The 25,413-nt window shown below is 39.8% G+C and overlaps 1 protein-coding gene across 20 annotated transcripts in view; it reads right to left on the bottom strand.

Moving 5' to 3' along the window:
* The window catches only part of ptprk (protein tyrosine phosphatase receptor type K), a 278,449-nt gene that overhangs the window by 75,834 nt on the left and 177,202 nt on the right, over positions 1–25,413 (bottom strand). For all 20 annotated transcript variants that reach the window (XM_067416690.1, XM_067416688.1, XM_067416697.1 and 17 more), the window contains one exon: positions 4,407–4,709. In XM_067416690.1, the coding sequence (XP_067272791.1) occupies positions 4,407–4,709 (303 nt within the window). The remainder of the gene's footprint in view (positions 1–4,406; positions 4,710–25,413) is intronic.

The raw sequence follows: 25,413 nt of genomic DNA, 5'->3' as shown, positions 1-25,413 counted from the left end.
CTGAACCGGCTTTAGTGAGAAAGCATCATTGGCTGGTTGTTTGTCTCACAGAACAGGGGTTGGCCATCGGATGTTTGGCTACAGATTGATATGAGTTTATGATGAGCAGTGCTGATACTAATATCTGAGCAGAGCAGCAAAATGATGCTGATATGCGGTACCAGGGGTGTCGCGATAAAAGGCGTCCTTTACACCTTAATCAGAGCTTTTTTGCAATGATTCTTTTTTAGAAACAGTTTCTATTTCTATAACATCATGGCTGGAACAACAACATAAAAAGAATGACAATGATTATCTCAGGTTCTGATTATACTTAGCGGTTAAAGCTCTCTTCACTGATAGCAATTATTAGCAGCAAAAAATGTCCGTAAAAAATCATTGCATATGGTCTGAATGATTGGCTGTGAGTTTGGATTGATTTGGTTGCGAGTGCAGTGCATTTTTCAGAGACTCCGCCCACACGCTCTTCTGATTGGCTGTGATTGTTGATTGATTTGATTGCGAGTGCAGTGCGCTTGCAGAGAGACTCCGCCCACACGCTCTTCTGATTGGCTGTGATTGTTGATTTGATTGCGAGTGCAGTGCGTTTGCATAGAGACTCCACCCACACGCTCTTCTGATTGGCTGTGATTGTTGATTTGATTGCGAGTGCAGTGCGTTTGCATAGAGACTCCACCCACACGCTCTTCTGATTGGCTGTAATTGTTGATTTGATTGCGAGTGCAGTGCGTTTGCATAGAGACTCCGCCCACACGCTCTTCTGATTGGCTGTGATTGTTGATTTGATTGCGAGTGCAGTGCGTTTGCATAGAGACTCCACCCACACGCTCTTCTGATTGGCTGTGATTGTTGATTTGATTGCGAGTGCAGTGCGTTTGCATAGAGACTCCGCCCACACGCTCTTCTGATTGGCTGTGATTGTTGATTTGATTGCGAGTGCAGTGCGTTTGCATAGAGACTCCACCCACACGCTCTTCTGATTGGGTGTGATTGTTGATTTGATTGCGAGTGCAGTGCGTTTGCATAGAGACTCCACCCACACGCTCTTCTGATTGGCTGTGATTGTTGATTTGATTGCGAGTGCAGTGTGTTTGCATAGAGACTCCGCCCACACGCTCTTCTGATTGGCTGTGATTGTTGATTTGATTGCGAGTGCAGTGCGTTTGCATAGAGACTCCACCCACACGCTCTTCTGATTGGCTGTGATTGTTGATTTGATTGCGAGTGCAGTGCGTTTGCATAGAGACTCCGCCCACACGCTCTTCTGATTGGCTGTGATTGTTGATTTGATTGCGAGTGCAGTGCGTTTGCATAGAGACTCCACCCACACGCTCTTCTGATTGGCTGTGATTGTTGATTTGATTGCGAGTGCAGTGCGTTTGCATAGAGACTCCACCCACATGGTCTTCTGATTGGCTGTGATTGTTGATTTGATTGCGAGTGCAGTACGTTTGCATAGAGACTCCACCCACACGCTCTTCTGATTGGCTGTGATTGTTGATTTGATTGCGAGTGCAGTGCGTTTGCATAGAGACTCCACCCACACGCTCTTCTGATTGGCTGTGATTGTTGATTTGATTGCGAGTGCAGTGCGTTTGCAGAGAGACTCCGCCCACACGCTCTTCTGATTGGCTGTAATTGTTGATTTGATTGCGAGTGCAGTGCGTTTGCAGAGAGACTCCGCCCACACGCTCTTCTGATTGGCTGTAATTGTTGATTTGATTGCGAGTGCAGTGCGTTTGCATAGAGACTTCGCCCACATGCTCTTCTGATTGGCTGTGATTGTTGATTTGATTGCGAGTGCAGTGCGTTTGCAGAGAGACTCCGCCCACATGCTCTTCTGATTGGCTGTGATTGTTGATTTGATTGCGAGTGCAGTGCATTTGCATAGAGACTCCGCCCACACGCTCTTCTGATTGGCTGTAATTGTTGATTTGATTGCGAGTGCAGTGCGTTTGCATAGAGACTCCACCCACACGCTCTTCTGATTGGCTGTAATTGTTGATTTGATTGCGAGTGCAGTGCGTTTGCAGAGAGACTCCGCCCACACAGTCTCAATATAAGTGAATAGGCCTTTTCAAGCTGGACTGAAGTTTGGATTCTCATGGTCCCCTAAAACCTTCTGCTTCCATGACTGATATTACTTTTGATGACGCATATAAATTATGCCTAGATCTGGATATCTTTTTATTTAACACTAACTCTGTACCTGACTGGGAGACATGCTCGTTAAATCATTCTGCAGGATAAAGTAGGCCATCAGCACAGCACAAAAGAAAGGGGTGGTACACTGGTAGGAGCATGTCATTTCATCAAAACGTCCACTTCAAGTCATTTGCATATGCACAGATGAATACAAATGGTGTTCCTAAACCAGGGTCTGCCGGCATTAAGCCGCTGACAGTGGCCTTTATTGTGCCGCAACACTATTCACGTCACGAAAAAACTTCTGCAAGCGATGTGCACGTCCCAGATGTGTCAAGAAATCACAGCATCTAACCCACTTATGACTGTCAGGTGCGCTTGTGTTCAATATATCCCTGCCTTTATCCTTATTTGAATTATTCGCCTCACTCATCTCCCGGAAAAAAATAAAGAGTTATATTTATACATTCCTGACATGTTTTGATCTGTTCCTCCATGAGAGAGATGTTGCATGAAGAGCTTTAACTGTCAGCGCAATCATGTAAACATTTTAAATGGGCCAGTGCTACTCTTGATCATTGGGATGTATTGTCAGTCATTGCTTCAGCAGATCTATATGGGAAGCTGGACGCTTTCATGGTGGGATTTGGTGTTCAGAACTGACACTATTATTCTCAAATGTCATGAGGATGCATGAGCGGGTCACATCATTGAGCAGAAGTGTGTCCTACCAAACGCTCGCACATCGGATCTGTTCAGAGAGCAGAAACAATCTGAGATTTGTTTCTATTACTAAGCTGAGCTGCCACTGAACCTCAAAACGGACAGAACCTAAAGCCCTTCTCAAAACATCTGTAAACGGATGAAGACCGTCACACTCTGGGCTTGATGTTGTGATACACGGATATTCCCAGTTTCAGCCGTGTCGTCTAAACTCACTGCAAAAAATGCTTTTCTTACTCAGTATTTTTGTCTTGTTTCTAGTCCAAACATCTAAAAATTCTTAAAACAAGAAGTATTTACTAGACAAGCAAAAGTAATTGTCTTGTTTAGGGAAAAATAACTCAAAATTAAGACAAACATAAGCAAAATAATCTGTCAATGGGGTAAAAACAGAAAACAAGATTATTTTTCTCACCCCATTGGCAGATTATTTATCTTATTTTAAGCAAAAACTCTCTTCATTTAGAGTTATTTTTCCCCAAAACAAGACGATAATTTTTACTTGTCTAGTAAATGTTTCTTAATGTAAGACTTTTTAGATGTTTGGACTAGAAACAAGACAAAAATACTAAGTAAGAAAAGCCTTTTTTGTAGTTATCTTTCATTTATTTGGTGCGCAGAAGTGTTCGGATGGCTTTTGTTTTAATCAAATAAAACCTACTAAGAGTGAACTGATACACACCCGAAAAGAACAGATGTTATGAATATCTTACCAAACTGAAAGGCATTGAATGTATTATGAATAAATAACATGTGCAGAAAGGCCCGTTATAGTAAAAGCTTTGTCCCTACAACCCTACAGGCTTTAAATAATCCTCTTAAACTATACATCAGCCATCGGTGTGTGTTGTGCTTGTCTATGTTGTGATCCCTGGTGTCTATTAATGTATAATCTGCATATTATTTTAAGTCTGCATGTCTTTGTGTTATGTATGCACCCATATTGGAAAAGATTCATTTTTATGTCTAACATATGGGTTGTTTAATATCTACACTGCAAAAAATGCTCTTCTTACTTAGTAATGTTGTCTTGTTTCCAGTCTAAATATCAAAAAATGCTTAAATCAAGATGCAATTACTAGATAATTAAAATTACATATGATATTTTTTCTTGTTTTCTTGAAAATAAAATCTAAATGAAGAGAGTTTTTGCTTAAAACAGGCAAAATGATCTGCCAATGGGGTGAGAAAAATAATCTTGTTTTCTGTTTGAATTAAGATTATTTTTCTTACCCCATTGGCAGATTATTTATCTTATTTTAAGCAAAAACTCTCTTCATTTTGAGTTATTTTTCCCAAAAAAAGACAATAACTTTTGCTTGTCTAGTAAATACTTCTTGTTTTAAGAATGTTTTGATGTTTGGACTAGAAACAAGACAAAAATACTAAGTAAGAAAAGCTTTTTTTGCAGTACTTATCCAGTAAATGCATCTTGATTTAAGAATTTTTTGATATTTAGACTGGAAACAAGACAAAAATACAAAATAAGAAGGGCATTTTTGCAGCGTATGTAAGGATGAGTGCTGTAGTTCTCGTACCGTCCTCCTCCGTCTGGATGACGGTCTCGTCGCTCTCCTTGCGTCCCTCGGGGTTGGTGAGGATCATCTTTAGGCTGACGTTGGTGTTTGGAGGCAGGTTGCCCACCACGTGTCGGGGGGCTTTGGGGTCCATCTCCAGGCAGTCGGCTTTGCTGTGGTTGGGGGCTTTGTGGTAGTGGTAGCAGATGGTGACGTTGAAGGTGTGGCAGCGGGTGATGTTGTAGCCCAGAGACTCCCAGTCCACGGCGATGAAGCGCGCCTGAGTCTCCGCGATCTTCAGACTCTTGGGCGTCCGCATGGGTTCTGAGAGAGAGGATGAGAGACGGGTTACTCAGTCGGACTCTGAAACACTGCTCTTAAAATGTAATTCATAAGTTGTCACAGTGCTGGAGGCAAAATAAAACTATGATATGATACAGATCCATTAGTTTCTTTCAATTTTTTTCCAAGATTGCTTGCCATATCCCCTGATCTCGCACATCCTTTTTGCTATAACTTATCTTTGTCCACCTTTTTTTTTGTATTAGGAGATCTGAGTGCCAGTTGTGGACACATGATATCCCAAAGATTGCAAAAAATAACTCCAAATGAAGAGAGTTTTTGCTTAAAATAAGATAAATAATCTGCCAATGGGGTGAGAAAAATAATCTTAATTCAAACAGAAAACAAGATTATTTTTCTCACCCCATTGGCAGATTATTTATCTTATTTTAACCAAAAACTCTCTTCATTTTGAGTTATTTTTCCCCAAAACAAGACAATCATTTTTACTTGTCGAGTAAATGTTTCATAATGTAAGAATTATTAGATGTTTGGACTCGAAACAAGACAAAAATACTAAGTAAGAAAAGTATTTTTTGCAGTGTGATGATTTTTTATTTTATTTTCCAAATGCTCGTTAATGATTCTATTGTTAATTATTTATACATCTTTGGAGTGCTAATGTTTAATGAAAATGTCAACTGGATCTTCGAGTGAAACGTCAGCCTTCTCTCTAGTGGTGTATGCAGGATTCTCCAATCATTTAGTCTGATTATTCCTCTGGTACTATTTACACGTTGGACAAAATTACAGATTTTTTTATTTCAATGAAATGGATGTACTATATTTCAGTTCGATAATGAATTTCATTTAATATTTTGTATTTTGATAGTACTAAATTATATTAATGCAGCAATTATAATCCATTTATTCACTTTTTGAAAGTTTGGTCTCTTTTTAAAGAGAACACTTAGAAGATTATTGCAGAAGTGGAAAAAGTTCAAAAAGTGAACCTGGAAAAAAACGACAATTGCACATTTATTGTTATGAAAAATGATTGAATGAATTTAGGATTGAATGAATTCACCTCAAGCGCTCTTTGGTGACGTGGATGATTACGTTACTGGTGATCATCCATCAATCATCGTATAAAGCCCGCCCTGACAATTTGATTGGTCCGAACAGCTCTGGTTCGAGCATAGTTGCTCCACAACGGATCAAGTCCAGACCAAACTTCCCGACCTCAAAATGTAATACTAAGTTTGGCTAGCATTCAGGCTTACAGCAACTGCCAAAATTGTTTACCAAGTTTCGTACCATTCTGATGAAGTAAAAACATTTTGTTCAAAAATACCGAACATCCCCATAGGCTTAAGCCCCGCCCCCTTCTTACAATTGGCTGCAAGCTCACATTCAGATCCGCCTCCATCCAATCAACAGTTGATGGCCTGAACCAAATCCCGCCCTACATTTGTTCGATAATTGACAGAACAAAAGATCTGACGCTACTTCTCTTTCATAGCAACTATAAAATTGACCAGAAAAAGACTGATCGTCTTTCTACAGGATTCATAGAAATGCCTGGTAGAAGAGCCACATGACCACACTGACAAACAACCAGAATAACTGACGCAAACTCACACACACATACACACACACCACAAACCACAGCATTAGATTTTATATTTCTCTTTCTGATGAACAAACTCAAGAAAGGTTGAAGTGAAAGCCGAGGCTGATCTGGTGCGAGCGGCGCGAGGCAGACGGGAAGTGTTGTGAAAGCAAATGAGGCACCTGTGGACCAGATAAAGGCTCCTTCATACACACAGATGCAGACGTTTGAAACGACTCTAAATTAGCCAATACATCAGCGCGAGAGAGGGTTCATATAACGCCAGCCCATAATGCATCAGTCCAGCACTCCTAGATGGTTTGCAATTACAGTAACACAGTCATTTATCTGCGCCACACACTCGTCAGTGTCATACACACACGGCCTCATGCAATAGCAGTGCCGAGTAGACACAGGGTATTTCGTATATAAGCAGATTATAAGATGATCTCGCATTTTTTATGGCCTTTTGTTGCCTTTGGCTTGGCTTGCTCAGTTGGGGACACTAAAATTTAAAGTTTTTAACTAAATTTCCAAATAAAATTAATTACTAAAATAACTGTGTCAACTTTATTACTGATCTGCCACATTGTCGCTATACACTGCAAAAAAGGCGTTTCTAGTCCAAACCTCTAAAAATTCTTAAAGCAAGAAGTATTTACTAGACAAGCAAAAGTACTTGTCTTGTTTTTAGGGAAAATAAGATAAATAATCTGCCAATGGGGTGAGAAAAATAATCCTAATTCAAACAGAAGAGATTATTTTTCTCACCCCATTGGCAGATTATTTATCTTATTTAAAGCAAAAACTCTCTTCACTTTGAGTTATTTTCCCCCAAAACAAGACAATTAATTTAGCTTCTCTAGTAAATGTTTCTTTTTTTCTATATTTTGACTAGAAACAAAAATACTAAGTAAGAAGAGCTTCTTTTTTTTTGCAGTGTATGGTAAAATGAAATAAGCTGATAACATCTGTTTTCTCCAGAACGACTGCACAGCCGAATCAAAATTGTTGTAATATTGTCCTGTTTAACACTGTGAAGCTGCTTTGAAACAATCGCCATTGTAAAAGTGCGATATAAATAAAGTTGACTTGACTACTGTGTCCAGTACGCTTTAACCCGAACATTAACCTTTACTCTAACGGTAATCTTTGCTTACGGCTCTATTCCAAGCCTTATATGACCTTTGACCTCAGAGTCAGTCAGGATCAAGCTGAGGAGTCAGTGATCACATGATCACACATTTAGGCTAAATCAGAATAAGAAAATTACGCTAATTGCTTTAAATGTCTGAAACATTAAATGGAGTGACGTGTGTTTAGGGGTGGAGCTTCACGCTTACCCAATATTTTTGTTTTTTTTTTGTTTTACATTTTTGTACAATTCACATCATATACAGCTCTGGAAAAAACTAAAAACCACTTAACATAGATTTTATCATAGATTTGTCTCTTTAATTTTTCCAGAGCTGTAGAGTCATATGCAATCACCACCTCACACGTCTTGATGTGAGATCGGGTTGAATTATGCACAGCGTTTGCTCAAAGAATGCCACAATTGACCAATCACAGTCAACTATTCTAGAAAACCATGTAAACCATAGATGGACGTAATGTTTTTGATGCCACCAGTAGGTTTTCGAAGAGCTTTTCTGAAGCCCTAAGTGGGCGCAGCCCTCCGTTGCCATCTTGGCATTTACAAATATTGTTCGGATCTGCATGATTCACACAAGTCACCCAAACTGACGTGAAAAAAGCGTGAGGCGCCGAAAAGCTGGCTGTTTGCATCCCTGAGTACCAAAATATTGCTGGGCTAGAAGTAAGAACCGCTCGCGTCAGTGGCTGGGGGCGCAGTTACCGTAACCAACAAGACGAACACAAACGTGTTACTGCTATTTTTTAAATCTAATCAAGCTAACAGCTGCTCGAATGTAATCTCCGTCAATACAAATCATGGACGCTGGATTCGTGTGGTTTTGATGCCGATGTAGGATCATAAAGCCATGAGCCATTGAGGGAAGGGTCGCTCGAGATGCATCGGCGCTGTGCAGACCGATCGCCGTATGACATCAAAGTAACGTTACAGCGAGCGCAAACGACTCCTTATGCTTTTGAATCGCTCACGCTGTATTTTGATATCATACGCGGATCGTTCTGCGCAGCGCCGATGCATCTCGAACAAGCCTGGTGTGTTTGTATTTCCCGCTAGCGCTGCTGAGAAAGATGAGACGTATACAGTGACGTAAGACCTAGCTCTGTGGTGGCTCTCTAGCCCGTGGAAAGCCAAACCGTTTCTTAAAGGCTCTCAAGTCGAACCAACTCAGAACTGACACTAGCACTGGCTCTGAACTAGCACCCGGTTCATTCTGGTGGAAAAGGGGTAAACGAGAGGCGGGACGTGGGTGTATTTAGGTATATATATTTGGGTATATTCACCCCCTCACAGTCCTCATGAAGGGCAAAATTAGCCGTATAGACCAAAACCACTTTTTGTGTCAGGCTGTAAACATGTTTTTTGTTGTTGTTGCAAAGTTTGACTCCCTTCTGGAGCCCGTCTCTAGTGGCCAGTCGATGAATTGCAGTGTAAGTCACTTCCGTGTTGGACTCAATAGAGACCGCGGCTTGGTGTAAACCCGGAAAACAATGTAAGTAGGACATCAACTGAATGGCAGGTAAGAGAACATGATGCAAGAAAAGAAAACAGGCAGAAAACCCAGATGAGTGTGTGACGTGTGAACTGTGATGCACCTGTTTGAGGTCGTTAGCTGCATCAAGATGGCTGCCGAGAGGCTTGCCCCGGTACCTGCTCTGCTATTATGTTTTGCACTTTTGTCTGTGTTATATGTGAGGAAAACATCATGCATCATATCATATAGTCGTGAGGAGTTGTTACATATCAGGAGGATTACACCTGACAATTTGGAATTATTTGCCAACATTCCAGAGGATATACTGGATGTAAACAACACTGGATCGCCATCATGGGGAAATACATCTAGCACAAAAAGACGGAGAACTGGAGTGGTCTCCAGGTTCAGGAGACGGCCCTACCGGCCCCCACTACCGGCACTGATCTTATCAAATGTGCGATCCCTTAAAAATAAAATGGATGAACTTCTGCTTTTAACACAAACAGACAGGAATTACAGTGACTGCTCGGCCTTCTGCTTTACCGAGACATGGCTGGATCAATCGGTTCCTGACGAGGCGGTAACCCCCCCTGGCTTCACTATCTTCAGAGCCGACAGGTCAGTCAAACTATCCCTCAAATCTAAAGGAGGGGGTATTTCTCTCATGGTAAATCAGCGCTGGTGTAACAATTCAACAATCCTTCATCGTCACTGCTCTCCTGATCTTGAATTCATCAGTTTGAAATGCAGACCATATTACCTCCCGAGAGAATTTGCCTCAATTATACTAATTGGTGTTTACGTTCCACCACAAGCTAACGCTAATATAGCCATTAGCGATCTCTCCCAACACATCTTGTCTGTTGAAAACTCCAACCCTGATACGTCTGTCATCGTGTTAGGTGATTTTAACCACACAAACCTGTCATCTGAACTCCCAAACTACAAGCAACAAGTCACTTGCTACAGCAGAGATAGCAAAACACTGGATCACTGCTACATCTCTGTTTCAGATGCTTACCGGGCATTCCCGAGGGCTCCACTGGGGAGGTCTGACCATGCTGTGTTGCTCCTCATTCCGAAGTACAGACAAAAGCTTAAATCCGTTAAGAAAACATCCAAACATGTCAGGTCCTGGTCCATAGATGCCATTGAAACGCTTCAAGGGTGTTTCGAATGCACAAATTGGGACATATTCAGTGCAGCGTGTGACTCCCTCGACGAACTCACTGATACTGTGACATCATACGTAAAGTTCTGTGAGGAAATATGCATCCCCACCAAGACAGTGACACAATAAAAAACCATGGTTCTCCAAAGACTTGCATCTCTTACGCAAAGAAAAGAACTGTGCATACAAAAGTGGAGACAAGAGTCAATACAGAATTGCTAAATATAAACTACGAGCTGCTATAAGGAGAGCAAAGCAGAGTTATGGAACAAAATTGGAACAACAATTTTCATCAAGCAGCCCAAGATCAATATGGAAAAATCTCAAGGACATGACAGACTACAAAAAAAGCCCCATCACCCCCCTTAACAGTGATCCAAGTCTCCCAGACATATTAAATAACTTTTATGCAAGATTTGAAAAACCTACCTCACCAGTCATTCCCCCCGACCCCATTTCAACACCACCCTTCTGCATTCGGGAGGATGAGGTGAGAACTACATTTAAGAGGCTTAAGATCAGGAAAGCAGCAGGGCCGGATGGGATCAGTCCTGCTTTGCTTAGCCATTGTGCAGCCCAATTGGCGCCTGTTTTTTCCACAATTTTTAACATTTCATTAAGCCAATGTACAGTCCCACAATGCTATAAATGCTCCATCATTATTCCTGTGCCAAAGTCCTCAAAGATCACCTGCCTCAATGACTTCAGACCAGTTGCCCTGACATCTGTGGTAATGAAAGCATTTGAACGGATTATTCTGGCATACCTGAAATCCTGCACTTCCTTGAAGATGGACTCATATCAATTTGCCTACCAAGTCAACCGGTCCGTTGAGGATGCAATCAGCATTGCACTCCACCATACCTTGCAACATCTGGAATCACCAAACACCTATACACGCATCCTGTTCATAGACTTTAGTTCCGCTTTTAACACTATTAACCCATTTAAACTCTTTACTACACTCTTGGACATGAACATTGACCCAGCCATATGCCACTGGATAAGGAGCTTCCTGTGGAAGAGATCACAGAGGGTGAAAGTTAATAACATAACCTCAGACCCTCTCACCCTCAGTACAGGAGCTCCTCAGGGCTGTGTTCTCTCCCCTTGGCTCTTTTCCCTTTATACATCGTACTTTAGATCCATGAACACTTCAGTGAAAATAATAAAGTATGCGGACGACACAACCATTGTAGGCCTCATCTCAGACAATGATGAAACACAGTACCGCATGGTGGTGGACCAAGCTGTAAATTGGTGTTCGAACAATGACCTCCAGCTCAACACAGCCAAAACCCAGGAATTCATTGTTGACTTTAGACGTAGGCCATTTCCTAAAACACCAATACAGATAAATGGCAATTCAATCACCATCACTGACTCCTTTAAATTCCTAGGAACACACATTAGCAATAACCTGAAGTGGAAAACTAATACTAATCAAATCATTGCAAAGGCTCAACAAAGACTTTACTTCCTCAGACAGCTTAAAAAATACCGGATCAGACATCAGCTCCTTGTTCTGTTCTATTCCGCTATCATCGAGTCCATCATTACATCATCAATAACAGTATGGTATGGTAGCACAGATAGCCAAACAAAGAAAAAACTACAGCAGACTGTCAACAAAGCATCCAAGATCATAGGGAAACCACTGCCTTCAGTCGATTCACTCTACACATATCGGACTGTAAAGCGGGCAAAGGAAATCATCTCTGACACCTCACATCCAGCGAACCACCTTTTTCAGCTCCTTCCTTCAGGGAGGCGCTACAGGTCACTATCCACCAAGACCAAACGCTTCACAAACAGCTTTTTCCCCATAGCCATCAGGACTCTGAACTCCTCTCTTTAGTTTAGTTTTTTCCACTCATACACTACGCATGGTCATGTACCCACTGTATCTTGTATTATTACATGTTGTGAAGTGTATTGTCTATTTTTGTCTGTAATGTATGATGATGTAGAGCTTAAACATACTGTACCGAAAAAAAAAATTCCACCGGCATTGTCGTGTGGCTAAAATAAACAATCTATCTATCTATCTAGTCACAAGGAGGGCAGGAGACTAAACTAAACAGAGATGGGAAGTACACACTAACTGTACACACACACACACACGCTCAGGAGGCCCTTTCCATGTAGTCTAATTAAAACGAGACGCTCTGAATACAGATGAGGAGCTTGTTAACACAGAACAGTGATAGGCTGTTTGCTCAGAGCTTATTAATAAGAAAGCCTTTCCCATCATCCCTTTGGGTGACAGTTTCTCTCCCTGACTCATGATTGTCATGAATCTTCAGGAAAGCAAAGAAAACAAATATTTTGGCCTGATATTAGAAAGAGAGCAAAAGCGGTTTCTATTCTGCTTGTCAGACCAGCATCATTAGGAAGATTTAGTGTCAATGTCCAATAGCTGAGTTTCTGCAAATAATCATATTTCCTTATACTCTCATTTAAGGCCGTCTGACTGCATACGTTCCCAGAACAACAACTCACCTCACCACAGACACATGATTGACAGCTCAAACAGCCAATCAAATCAATGCGCTCATAAGCTTTGCTCTAATCCGCCATTTTGTCTGATAAACAAACCTGTTTTTTTGGGGCAAATTCCCACCATTCTGGTAATAAAAAAAATGTGTTTGGCACATGTAGGTATCCAGAGAGGCTAGTGAATGAACTAACCAGCCAGTTATCTCAATGAATGCAAGCGTTGCATCAGATTATCAACTAAACTTGCACATTTTAAATGACTGTCCAAAAGCAAAATCTCTCTACATCTGCACAAAGCAAATAATAGTAGTTTACAGTATGGTGGATGTTTTTATGAAGGGGAATATTTGAATTAAATTGTGCTTTTTCAGTCTTTATGACCTGTTCCTTTTACATTACTTTGCATTAAATACAAAGAGCACATCATACCTGCAGCAAAGTTAACTTTATTTGAACTTTATCGGCGTGACGCACAGAATCAGAGACCAGATTTTCATATTTCCCGAACAGTAGGTGGCGCTGTGCCGAAACGCTGCATGTAGCCTCAGGTCATGCTTGAAATGACGTACCAAATGTGGTCTGAATACGCCGACGCCTTGCAGAGATATAGCCTCACGTCCAATTTGGCGCTTTTGGTCAAATTCGTTTGCCTTATTAATCGAGAGGGGTTTATCAAAACGCTTTTAATAACTTTTTACCAGCATGATCTGAAGATGATCTGGATCAATTTTCATGAAAATTAGCCAAAGCATCTAGGTGTTTGAAAAAGTAGTTTTTTTGCCTGTAAAATTTGGTGGAAAATAACCATAGTCATTCTGATCGAGCCAAGGAATCAGAGGGACAATTTTGTTTCGATCAGCCAAAAGAAAATTTGGCGGGAAAACTGTCATACGGTAAAACAACCTTATAGTCATTCTGGTTCCTTGGCTCATTTAATTTTGTTTCTAGCCCCTACGGTTCAAACGTTAGTAGCATAAATGCAAGTGAGATTTTGGACAGTTGGTGGCACTAGAGGGACTGAGTTCGAGACTGTGGTGAAGGTTTGGACTGTCATCTATTAGTGTGCTAAATTTCCCACCTTTTACCAAACGGTTCTATGGGCTGCCATTGACTATCTTGAGGTCAATTAAAACTAATTTCTGATTGTAATAATTTTGAAACTTATTCTTGAAATGCTGTATTTGTTACCAAAGCTTTGATGGCTGTAGATGTAATTAATTTAGCAAAGCAATATTATATAATCCAATAGTTACTGTTACTTACAGCCTAAAAAGTCAATGTCATCTATTTGTATTCGTTATTCTTCTTCCGCCATGGGAGTCAATGGCAGTCCATAGAATTGTCTGGTAAACAGTTGTGAAATTTGGCACACTGATAGAGGACAGTCCAAAGATTCCCCACTGCAAATTTGGAGGCTCTAACTCAATCCCTCTAGCGCCACCACCTGTCCAAAACTTAATTTACATTTATGCTAGTAACTTTTAAACCATAAGGGCTAGAAACAAAACTTGTTTCCTCCGATTCCCACATTTTCCTGCCAAAAAACTACTTTTTCAAACTCCTCCTTTATGATATTTCCAATTTCCATGAAAATTGGCTCAGATTATCTTCAGACCATTCTGGCAAAAATGTATCAAATGCTTTATGATAAACTCAAACCTTCTCGAATAACGTGTACACAAATTCGATGAATATCGCGCCACATTGGACAAGAGGCTGTATCTTCGCAGCGCTTTGGCGTATTCAGACCAAATTTGGTACATGTCATCCCAAGCATAACCTGAGGCTACATGCAGCGTTTTGGCACAGCGCCACCTACTGCTCAGAAGATATGCAAAATGTATATTTTTGCTTATAACTTCTGAACGGTTTGCGCAGAAATCATAAAATGAGTTTCTTATTCAGTGCATCAGGCCAAGTGTCACCCAATCACACCCAAATCTCCCATATTGATTTTTGTGGGCGTCAGCCATTTTGGATTTTGTCCTGAAATGCTCTATTTTACCTTTCCAAAAAATGCTAATAATGCGTATTGTTGCCGTTTTTCTGACGCTCCCAGCCATGCTTGGCCCCGATAATTGCTGCTTGCAGCTATATTTTATTGTGTTATGTTCCGCCTCTGGTATGTGAATGTGAAGAAAAGACAGGCAGCCAGGGAGAAAAGTCTCCTGGAGGTTTTAATTTGGAGCTCTGCCACCGGTGACCCTGCAGGATGACAAAACATTTGTCACGACTTACTTACGGCCAGCCCCTCATTGGCTCTGCGGCGGGAAAACGGCTTCTGAGCGGCCCTGAGGTCAGACGCAATAGAGGAAGCTGACCCCTCGCTCTCTCTGAACAACACCCTTCTAATAACACTGATATTCAAGCCCTTCTTCTCTCCGTCGCTTATTCAGAGACAACTGATGAAAACAGAGTCGGAGAGAGAGAAAGAGAAGAACAACAACACTGAGAAAGCGAAATATAATAAAGCTAAAGACGTGTCTCTAGGGCCAGCTCAACTCAAAACAAGTCATTATGTGAGCCTCGGTCATGGCGGTGAAGGTCTCTGATAGGCTGATATATCGGATTCTTCTATGATTGTTAAAACACAAAGCACAGAGCCTGCAATCACACATGACCGTTTGGCTCATTAAAACACACTCATTATTCTCCAATCTTCTGCTAATTCAGATGCTTGTTCCTCCCGGCTGCTCTTTTCTGATGATTAAATGCATGTATCTGCAGCTGTGATTGTATTAGACCAAGCCTTTCTGAAGAAAGACAAACACTCTCACATCGATCGGCCGCTCGTACAAGCACCAATCCTGATGTTTATTCTATTAAATGAGATTTTTCATCAGGATTACAGCCGCACACTGTACATACTGAATCCTAATAAAGCAATAAACCACCAGAGGCTGCAATGGGCTACAGTTTTCTGATGTCACGCCAGGAGTCGCTTTATTTCGTGGATCTGTTATAAATTCAACCGCATAATGTTTTAGATATAAAAGCAATCATGTGGTGAAGTGAATAAAATAATGAAAAAAATGAATGGGGTTTCATCTCGTTGGTTATTTTCACTTTTATTTGGAACATGATGGACACAAACTAAAAGATTTCTCAGATTTTATCTTAAGCCTAACAGTCAATTAATCTGCAGGGTTCCCAATCTTTTTCCAGGACATTTTCCATTTTACTATCGCGAGATTTAAAGACAAGGATCACACCTAAAGTAATATATTACTCTCAACGTCTTCAAAATATTTTAATATGAGCTCTTAATTATGACTATGGAAGCTTGTTTCTGCCAAAGAATAAAACATAAAAAAAGGTAATTGCGACTTATCACGCTATTCTGATTTTTTTGCAAGTGAGACTAATTTCCCTCAGAATTGGACTTTATAACAAAGTTTATAAAGATTTGCAAGATATAAACTCGCAATTGGGATTTTTTTTTTTTTTTTACAATTGTGAGAAAAAATTTCGGTAACACTTTAGTATGGGGAACACATTCACTATTAACTACGACTTTTGCCTCAATAAACTCCTAATTTACTGCTTATTAATAGTTAGTAAGGTAGTTTTTGTAGCGGTTAAGTTTAGGTATTGGGTCGGATTAAGGGATGTAGAATAAGCTCATGCAGAATAAGGCATTAATATGAGCTTTATAAGTGCTCATAAACAGACAATATCCTAGTAATATGCATGATCATAAGACACTAGTTAATAGTTAATAACTGAACCTTAAAATAAAGTGTTACCAAGTTTCTGCAACCAACAGTAAGTGAAACTCTGCATGTAGCCTCAGGTCACACTTGGGATGAAATGTACCAAGTTTGGTCTGAATACGCTGAAGCCTCATGTCCAATTTGTTTTTTGAGAACGGTTGAGTTTATCATAAAGTTTTTGATAACTTTTTTTTCCAGCATGGTCTGGAGATAATCTGATTCAATTTTCATGCCAAAACTGTCAAACTGATCGGCTAAAAGAAAATTTGGCGGGAAAACTGTCATAACGTAAAAATGACCTCATATCCATTCTGGTTCCTTGGCTCATTGAATTTAGTTTCTAGCCCCTAAAGTTCAAAAGTTATTAGCATAAATGTAAGTGAAACTTTGGACAGGTGGTGGCGCCAGCGGGATTGAGTTAGAGACTCTAAGTCTACTGTGGTGAATGTTTGGACGGTCCTCTATCTGTGTGCCAAATTTCACAACTTTTTACCAATCGGTTCTATGAGCTGCTATTGACTCCCATGGTGGAACAGAATTAGACTTTATAAATTTGATCAAGAAATGCAAGATATAAACTCAAAATTGCAAGGACATTTTTTTTTAGAATTGTGAGACAAAAAGTTTCTGCAACCAACAGTAATTGTTTTGGACCAATGGTAAAATCTTTGCTTTAAAATTTAAAAGAAGAAAAAAAAAAAATCCAAGACATTTTCTCAAATTTTCCATCCGTTTTCTAGGACTGGAAAATGTATCATCAATTTTCAAGGTTTTCCAGGATGAGTGGAAACCCTGATCTGCCATTTATTGTACTTGAGTAGCTCATTTTAATGGTCCATACACTATAAAAAGTGATTAGTTTACTTAAAAAAGGAGAGGAAACCCGTTGCCTTAATAAACAATAATTTAAAGGGGCAGTTGCATGCGATTTGACTTGTTTAACTTTAGATAGTGTGTATTGTCGCTGCTTGAGCATTAACAGTCGCTGCAAAGTTACAGCGCTGAAAGTTCACTGCAACTGGGGATATTGTCTTTTAAAGTTACGGCAGTTTATTGCCTACAAAAATGGCCGGTTTGGACTACAACGAGCTTCTTCCTGGGTTGGTGACATCATAAACCCTCTCTAGTCTCCGCAGATGTGACTTCTGCCTGTAATGGGAAGGGGCGTGGCCTTAACCTGTGCTTGGCACTTCAGCCAATAAAAATACAGGAAACTACATTTGGCCATCTAAATAATCTAAGACCATTGCGTTTTTCAGAGGGAGGGGCTTCAGAGAAGCAGGAAGCAGACGAGCCGTTCAGAGGACAGACAGCGGTGTGGAATAAAGGGAGGATAGAAGAAAAATACGGCATAAAAAAAAGAAGTATTAAGACATGTTATACTGCACCCCATAAACACAACCAAGCCTAGAAAGAAAACACGGAACCAGCCCTTTAATTAATCGGATCACTTTTACAATGTAGCGACTTGTCATTGAAATGTTTTATTTGGCTATTCAAGAGTCTCAAAAACTACTCCAGCTACTCCTCAATGACAAATGATTCCCATTATTCCACATACACACAACAGTTTCACACACACAAAACCGTCAAACCGGACGAGCAGAATCCACCTTATGACTCAGAAAGCTCTCAGTTGTCTTCATATGATCGTGTATCTCTAAAACAGGAGGAGGCGGGACAGCGCGACTGTCGCCGCGGCGATAAGGAGATGTCACTCACTGCCGAGTTAAACCCATGAGAGGAAATTTTTATGCATCCAATTCACACCCACGACCTGTGATCAATTCAGCCTGGCTGAAAAACCCCTGAATATAAGTGGCGAGCTGAAGGCTGATAGATCCCTGACATCCTCCATCAGTTTAAATGTCAAGCGAGCAATAAAACCTAGTGGTGAACAGCAATGAATTGCTCTGATTTGGTACGGCCCATCAAACTCAGAACCACACACACACACACACACACACGCGCGCACGCACGCAAACACGCACACACACACACGCACACGCGCACACGCACACACACACACACACACAGATAACATTTTTCCTGCCAACAATTACCAGCCTCCCTCTTCCTGTGTCTCTGAGCTGGGATCAATACAAGTGGAGAGCTGCATTAAGTTGCTAGATTAAAGCATTACTCCTCTGTAATAAAGCTTTATTGATCAGCCACTCCATGATCAAATGCGAGCAAACTTCCCTGAGCCACGTCTGCACCACACACCGCTCGCAAAAACACTCTTCCTGTACCGCACGCTCGAAGAAAAGTCCCATTGAGGGGAAATTCACTGCATATTCTCTGTTGAACTGCTTCACCTGCCCACATACTGAGGGTCAAACACACGGGAACATGCGGAAGACGTTCAGATTACATACATGTGATTAGGGAAGACTAATGGAGAAGTAAATAAACAGCACATATCACCGCATAATGTCACGTCAAAATCAAAAACTCGAAAACAGGACGATTGTCTGTGGGCGTTTTATTGAGATGACTTGGAAAAAAGTCCTAATCACCCTGAATTCACCCTCTATAGTTTATGAATGCCACGCATGCACTGCAAAAAATGCTTTTCTTACTTAGTATTTTTGTCTTGTTTCGAGTCCAAACATCTAAATATTCTTACATTAAGAAACATTTACTAGACAAAGTACAAATTATTGTCTCGTTTTGGGGAAAAATAACTCAAAATGAAGAGAGTTTTTGCTTAAAATAAGATAAATAATCTGCCAATGGGGTGAGAAAAATAATCTTGTTTTCTGTTTGAATTAAGATTATTTTTCTCACCCCATTGGCAGATTATTTATCTTATTTTAAGCAAAAACTCTCTTCATTTTGAGTTATTTTCCCAAAACAAGACAATTACTTTTGCTTGTCTAGTAAATACTTCTTGTTTTAAGAATTTTTAGAGGTTTGGACTAGAAACAAGACAAAAATACTGAGTAAGAAAAGCATTTTTTGCTGTGTGAATGAAAGCTGTGAGCCGAACACAACCTCTGAATTGAAACAGTGCTATTGTTTTTACTGGTAAAGCCTGTCTTTCTTGTCTTGTATGTAGCGATGGTCGGTCAATTCAGACGGCAAACTCACACCATTTTTCCCATGTTTACCAGATATCTACTGTACACTAGTGTTGTAGTCAAGACCACACCAGCTCTCCTTACATTCATCTAAAAGATCCATCTACTGTCTGAGAAGTGACTTATATTTAATGAATAAATGTAATTAGATTAGTAAGACACTATAGCGCTGTCACCAATCAAATCACTGACGATTACATTAATGGACCAGAAGTTTTGGTACTATTACACCTTCATAAATAATGTCCAGATTAATTTAAAACATTAACATAATTTAACATTCACAGAATCAATTTTTCAAAGCAGCCGATTCATTTAATAACGAAACGTTGCCGAATTAGCAAATACACCGCTTAAATGAGTCATTTAATATTAACTTCTGGTTTATTGAACGTTTGTATGAATCAATATACTTTGCAATCACGCTTATATTCATGAAAACAGCTCTCTTGCTCTTGTAATATTGCTTAATTATATTCTGTTATATATATTAAAAAAAATTATAATTTTGGCCATTAATATACATTGTGGGCATTTTGGAGATAATCTGCTGTTGAACCCGGCCAGTAACACAAGAAATCACCGTAACACTTTATTTAAAGGTTCAGTTATTAACTATTAACTAGTGTCTTATGATCATGCATATTACTATGATATTGTCTGTTTATGAGCACTTCTAAAGCTCATATTAATGCCTTATTCTGCATGAGCTTATTCTACATCCCTTAATCCGACCCAATACCTAAACTTAAACGCTACAAAAACTACCTTACTAACTATTAATAAGCAGTAAATTAGGAGTTTATTGAGGCAAACGTCGTAGATAATAGTGGATATGTGTTCCCCATGCTAAAGTGTTACCGAAATCTCATTACAAAGAAGTTTTAGGCAGGAAGTTTAACATCAAATCATATTAATGATGATAAATCAAACAATGAACCGGCAATTTAGTGATATCCTTGCAGTTGTGGTCTTGAGATAAAATCCTCAAAGTCCAAGACCAAGACCTTCAAAAAAAGGTCTTAAGACCGGTCTTGAGTATACAACACTACTGTACACAACTAAAACTACTACCAAGAAAACCAACATAGAGTGACATTTTCAGCCAGCGAAGCCATTGATTTCATTAGCAGGCATGATTGTTTCCCACGGGGCAGTGCTTTGTGTCATTGTGTCTGTGGTTATAAAGCGGTGGCATCTCCAGCCTCAGATCAATGCTAATCTCATTCACAATGACTTCTCAATGGCACAGCTACCTGATGAATACACTCATCGATTTGCTGTTGTTCTGCCACTTCACGCAGGTGAATACACACCGTCCGTATGGGTGCGTCACAATCTGAAACGCCTAATCCGAGGTGTGACGGACATCAAAATATGCCTTTATTGTGAACGTGTGAGTGGTGTTTGTCTACACAAACCTCACTGGTATAGCTCCTTCTTCATGAATAATATTACACTCTGCTCTCTTTACTGTCCACAATAAAAACACAGGTGAGCCGTGTTTGAGTTGAAACCCACAGTCATTTAGCATTCGAGCAACAGTGATACTTCACTTCCTTCAGAAGCATCTGAAGATGGCTTTAAACCACCAAACTACTTCAGAATAAACGAGCAGCGTGTGTGTGTATAAATGAGAGGTTTACCGGGGCGACACTTGATCACGAAGGCAATTTATCCTCGAGTCCACATAATGGAGCAATGGAAGAGAAAGAGATCAGAGTAATAGGAGGCATTTCATTTAATTGCTGTAAATTGGAGGGTCAGGGAATGTGACTGTAATATTGAAGGGCTGTTTATTAGATCTTCGCACCAAACACACACACAAGCTGATGCTGAAAAGAGATGGGAGACGGCCTTGTTCATTGCCTCAGGTTCGACAGGTTAGCATATTTGGCCAATACAAAGACCGTCTGCCCACATACTTCCCATAATCCCATTACTCAGGGAGCCGCACATGTCCTGCACACTGTAATCATGGGTAAAGATCTAATACTGGTTAGCTTTAATTATGCTTTTACACCACAAGTGAGACTCCCTCTGGGCAGGAGGGAAATAGAAAACGGCCGAGAGAGAGGTCTGTAATGGGCAGCGCTCCATAAATTTCAAGACAATCAATGCAGCAGTCTGCTAATGGCGCGTACATTATCTAAGAAACAAACACACACACACACATACAGCAGATGCACACCTATCTGACAGTCCACGCTCCTTAAAATATGACACCATCAGCCCTTTATTATCAGCCCAGATTTGGCTTCTAAACAGCGGTTGTTTATGGTACGTCCACAGACGGGGCTCGTGTTTGGACTGTAAACTCTGACCGACGTGAGTTAGATGCTAAATATCACTCGTTTAATGCGGTTTAAAGCTTCCCCCTAAACATTATAAGTGTGGGCAAACAAAGAGAAAAGTGTGCTGTTGGGCCAGGCTGACAATACTGATACCTCGATTATAATCGTTTCTCGTTTTGATGCACCAGTATCGATTCTTACATCCCAAGATTCATCTTTTAGTCTCTTATAGCGCACCTGATAATCACAATAAGCTTTGATAGTTTTGATATGAAACAAAGTCTCTGCATGCAATTCAGTCTCTTTAATGCGGCGTGACAGATCGAGCATCTCTTCCTCTTTACTACTAGTTACAGCAGCAAATAAACATGGATGTCATATCTCATGTAATGCATCAATCAGTGTTTCAGCCACAGAAATATGTCAATAACACGGCTGGAGAACAATAATGACACGACACATCTCCAGAAAAAACATTCAATGACTATAGACTCAAAAATCAACTCTAGAGAGCATCGTTTTGATACATACATACACTGTGTACATATATATATATATATATATATATATATATATATATATATATATATATATATATATATATATATATATATATATATATATATATATATATATATTTTTTTTTTTTTATAAAAATATATATTTTTTTTTTTTATAAAAATATATATATATATATATATATATATATATATTTTTTTAATTAATCTGTTGTCTTCATTGAGTATGTTCGAATGATTTTTATTACAGTCACTCTAGAGGTCTTCATGTGACGGTCAATTTTTTTTTTTTTTTTTTGCAATGAAATGATTGCACTATATTTTAGTTTGATAATTTTTCTATTTAATATTTAGTATTTTTAAAGAGCTTTTATGGCACAATTATATTTAAGCTGTGTTTACAATCCATTTATTCTTTTTGAGCATGGACCTGAAAATGACATTTCCAATTAAAACGTCATTTTGGCTTTGGGATTTGGTTCACGTTTATCTTTTCATGTCTTTATTTTAACTTTAAAAAGTTACAGAATTTACATTTATTGTAATGAAAACTACACAATTTTTATTTGAAATATACATTTTCAAAACACATTTTACATTTTCTAAAACTGTGAGAAAAAACGAGATAAATAAAAACGAGTTGTATTCCTAATCTGAGTTTGATATCTCAATAAATGAGCTTTCAGTGAGAGTGTGTTTGTGTGCAGTACCAAACGCTTCCACTAGAGGAGAGTCATCTCCCGTTCACTTTTCACTGCGAACAACACAAGAGTGAATAAATGCAAAAGTAGTCCAAGGCACTCGATGGGTGTATTGAGAAAGTTAAAAAGCCAAAAAAGTAAAAAACTGGCTTTTTAACTTTCTCAATACACCCATCGAATGCCTTGGACTACTTTTGCATTTAGACTTAACTACACAACCAAAGAGCACCGAGATTTTACACCCTGTGCAGCACTTCCTGCATTCCTTTGCTTTAACACAAGAGTGAATGTTTTGTTTCAGGACCATTTGAACTTTTTGTCCACGATTTCTTTTTTGGTGCTCACATAGCAAGTGCCAAAACCTTTGCCAAGTTTTGTACCATTCCTACAAAGAAAAGAATAAATAAATAAATAAAACGCAAAACATTTTGGTCAAAAATGACTGTACAGCACCCGAGGGTTATACGGTTATATTTCAAGACACATAATTATACCATTAATAAGTTCACATAAAAACGGCCTTAGGTGCAAACTAAATATTTTTATGAAAATCAGTTGTTAATTTTAACCTGTGCTCTAAAAATAGGCACAATGTACTGTATTGATTTGACGTAATTGTCCGTATTTACAGGCATTTTTCTGTATTTTGATTTTTGAGGTTAGCGGAAACGTCTGTAAAATTACCGGATAATGTCCTGGTAATTTTCTGCCGGTACATTATCCTTATTTTTTTTACAGAACTTTTTGATTACAGTGTGTACTACGATAGTAATGCTGTGACTGATGGGGTTCCTGCATCGTTTACAGCATTCACATGTACTGTACCTGATATACATCAAAACGAATCGATATCAGATCATGAACTTTGGTGTGCTGGATAGCTTTTAGCATTCCCATTCATCTCAATGGTAGTTGCTTGGCTGACGCAGGATTTTAACCTGTGCTCTTTGACACTGGCCAGTGTGTTTTGAGCCAATTTGACAACCTGGTCTCATTGGCAAAATACACCTGTGGCAAAGTTGTTGCAAACCACAAAATACGTCCATATCGCAACAGTTTCCAACAGAAATGAACACTAGAGGCAGTAACACAGAAAGCATTTGTTCTCGGTTTCTTTTCTTTTTTTAAATGTCCATGATTTGTAAGCGAACACATTGTGGAGTTTGCGTGACTTAACCAGCTCCATATGTTCCTCTTTTCTGACATACTAAGTTTGCTCGATAGCTCAGCTGCTACAGATTTGACCTTGCGATGCTGAAAAACGAGTGATGATAAAAGAGCTCAAAGACGAGTTTAAAACACAAGATAAAATGACATCGACACAATCTTATTTTTGTCACATTTGCTTTTGTTAACACTATCGGCTCGGTTTAGGGTTTAGTGTGTGTGTATGTTAAAAAACCAACGTAACAAAACTTCAGATTCACGCACATCTGTTGCGGAAAAAGCTTTTAGCGCCACCCAGTGGACATTTCACTTTGAAAGCTAGCGTGATATGTACGGCATTGGTACATATTTTGTGGTTTGCAAAAACGTTGCCACAGGTCCGTTTTGCCAATGAGACCAGTCTGCAATTTGTGCAGGGTTGGCTACTGATGTTTTCGAGACTACCAGGTCAAATCTTTTGTATGAAAAAAGATTCAAAACCCTGAGCCCTCGGTACAGCCTCGGCTTCTCTTTCAATACTGAAAGTTTGAATTGTGAAACTTGGTAAAGTGCATCAGAGTGACACTTGATGTAAATCCTACCGCTTCTCTCTCCCCCTCATTTCCAGTCCTCTCAATGGAAGACGCAAAATGAACAAATGTCGTGTTTTCACACGGAAGCATAAAGAAGAGTCATCATCTCAGACCTCACACACACGAGGAACCAGATCTCACCTGATAACCTTTTAACATCACAGACGCTCTGCTTAAATCACTCTCACAACACGCTTAAAGCGCCTTTCATCATCAGCCTTGACTCTGACACCTTATCAAAGAAAAACTCTTTCAACCTGTAGAGATTCACACACACACTCCTCTCTCAGATCCAGGGCGATGATCGGTGTGTGTAAACACCTGTAACTTGTCCAAACTCGAGGCATGAATACATTTGTGACACAAGTTTAGCAGAACTTCCTGGACGCTCATGTGCACAAAAATCAGTGTAGTGAGAGAGAGAGAGAGAGGAGAGAGAGAGAGAGAGAGAGAGAGAGAGAGAGAGAGAGAGAGAGAGAGAGGAGAGAGAGAGAGAGAGAGAGAGAGAGAGAGAGAGAGAGAGAGAGAGAGAGAGAGAGAGAGAGAGAGAGAGAGAGAGAGAGATAGAGAGAGAGAGAGAGAGAGAGAGAGAGAGAGAGAGAGAGAGAGAGAGAGAGAGAGAGAGTCCTTCTCCTGGATGTGTCTTCCCTCCATCTGTCTGTCTCTCGTCTGCAGGACTATTAGAGTGTGAAGAGTTGGATTAGTTTAAGCTTTTTCCATCATCATATGTTTTCTACTGTCAGGCCTCAAATCTCCCTCCCGCTAGGAAGCACAGAGGGCCCTTAT

The sequence above is a fragment of the Pseudorasbora parva genome, chromosome 15 (genome assembly GCF_024679245.1).
Source record: "Pseudorasbora parva isolate DD20220531a chromosome 15, ASM2467924v1, whole genome shotgun sequence".
NCBI classification, from domain to species: domain Eukaryota; kingdom Metazoa; phylum Chordata; class Actinopteri; order Cypriniformes; family Gobionidae; genus Pseudorasbora; species Pseudorasbora parva.
The sequence above is the reverse complement of the archived record's forward strand: the minus strand, read 5'-3'. Positions and strand labels throughout refer to the sequence as shown.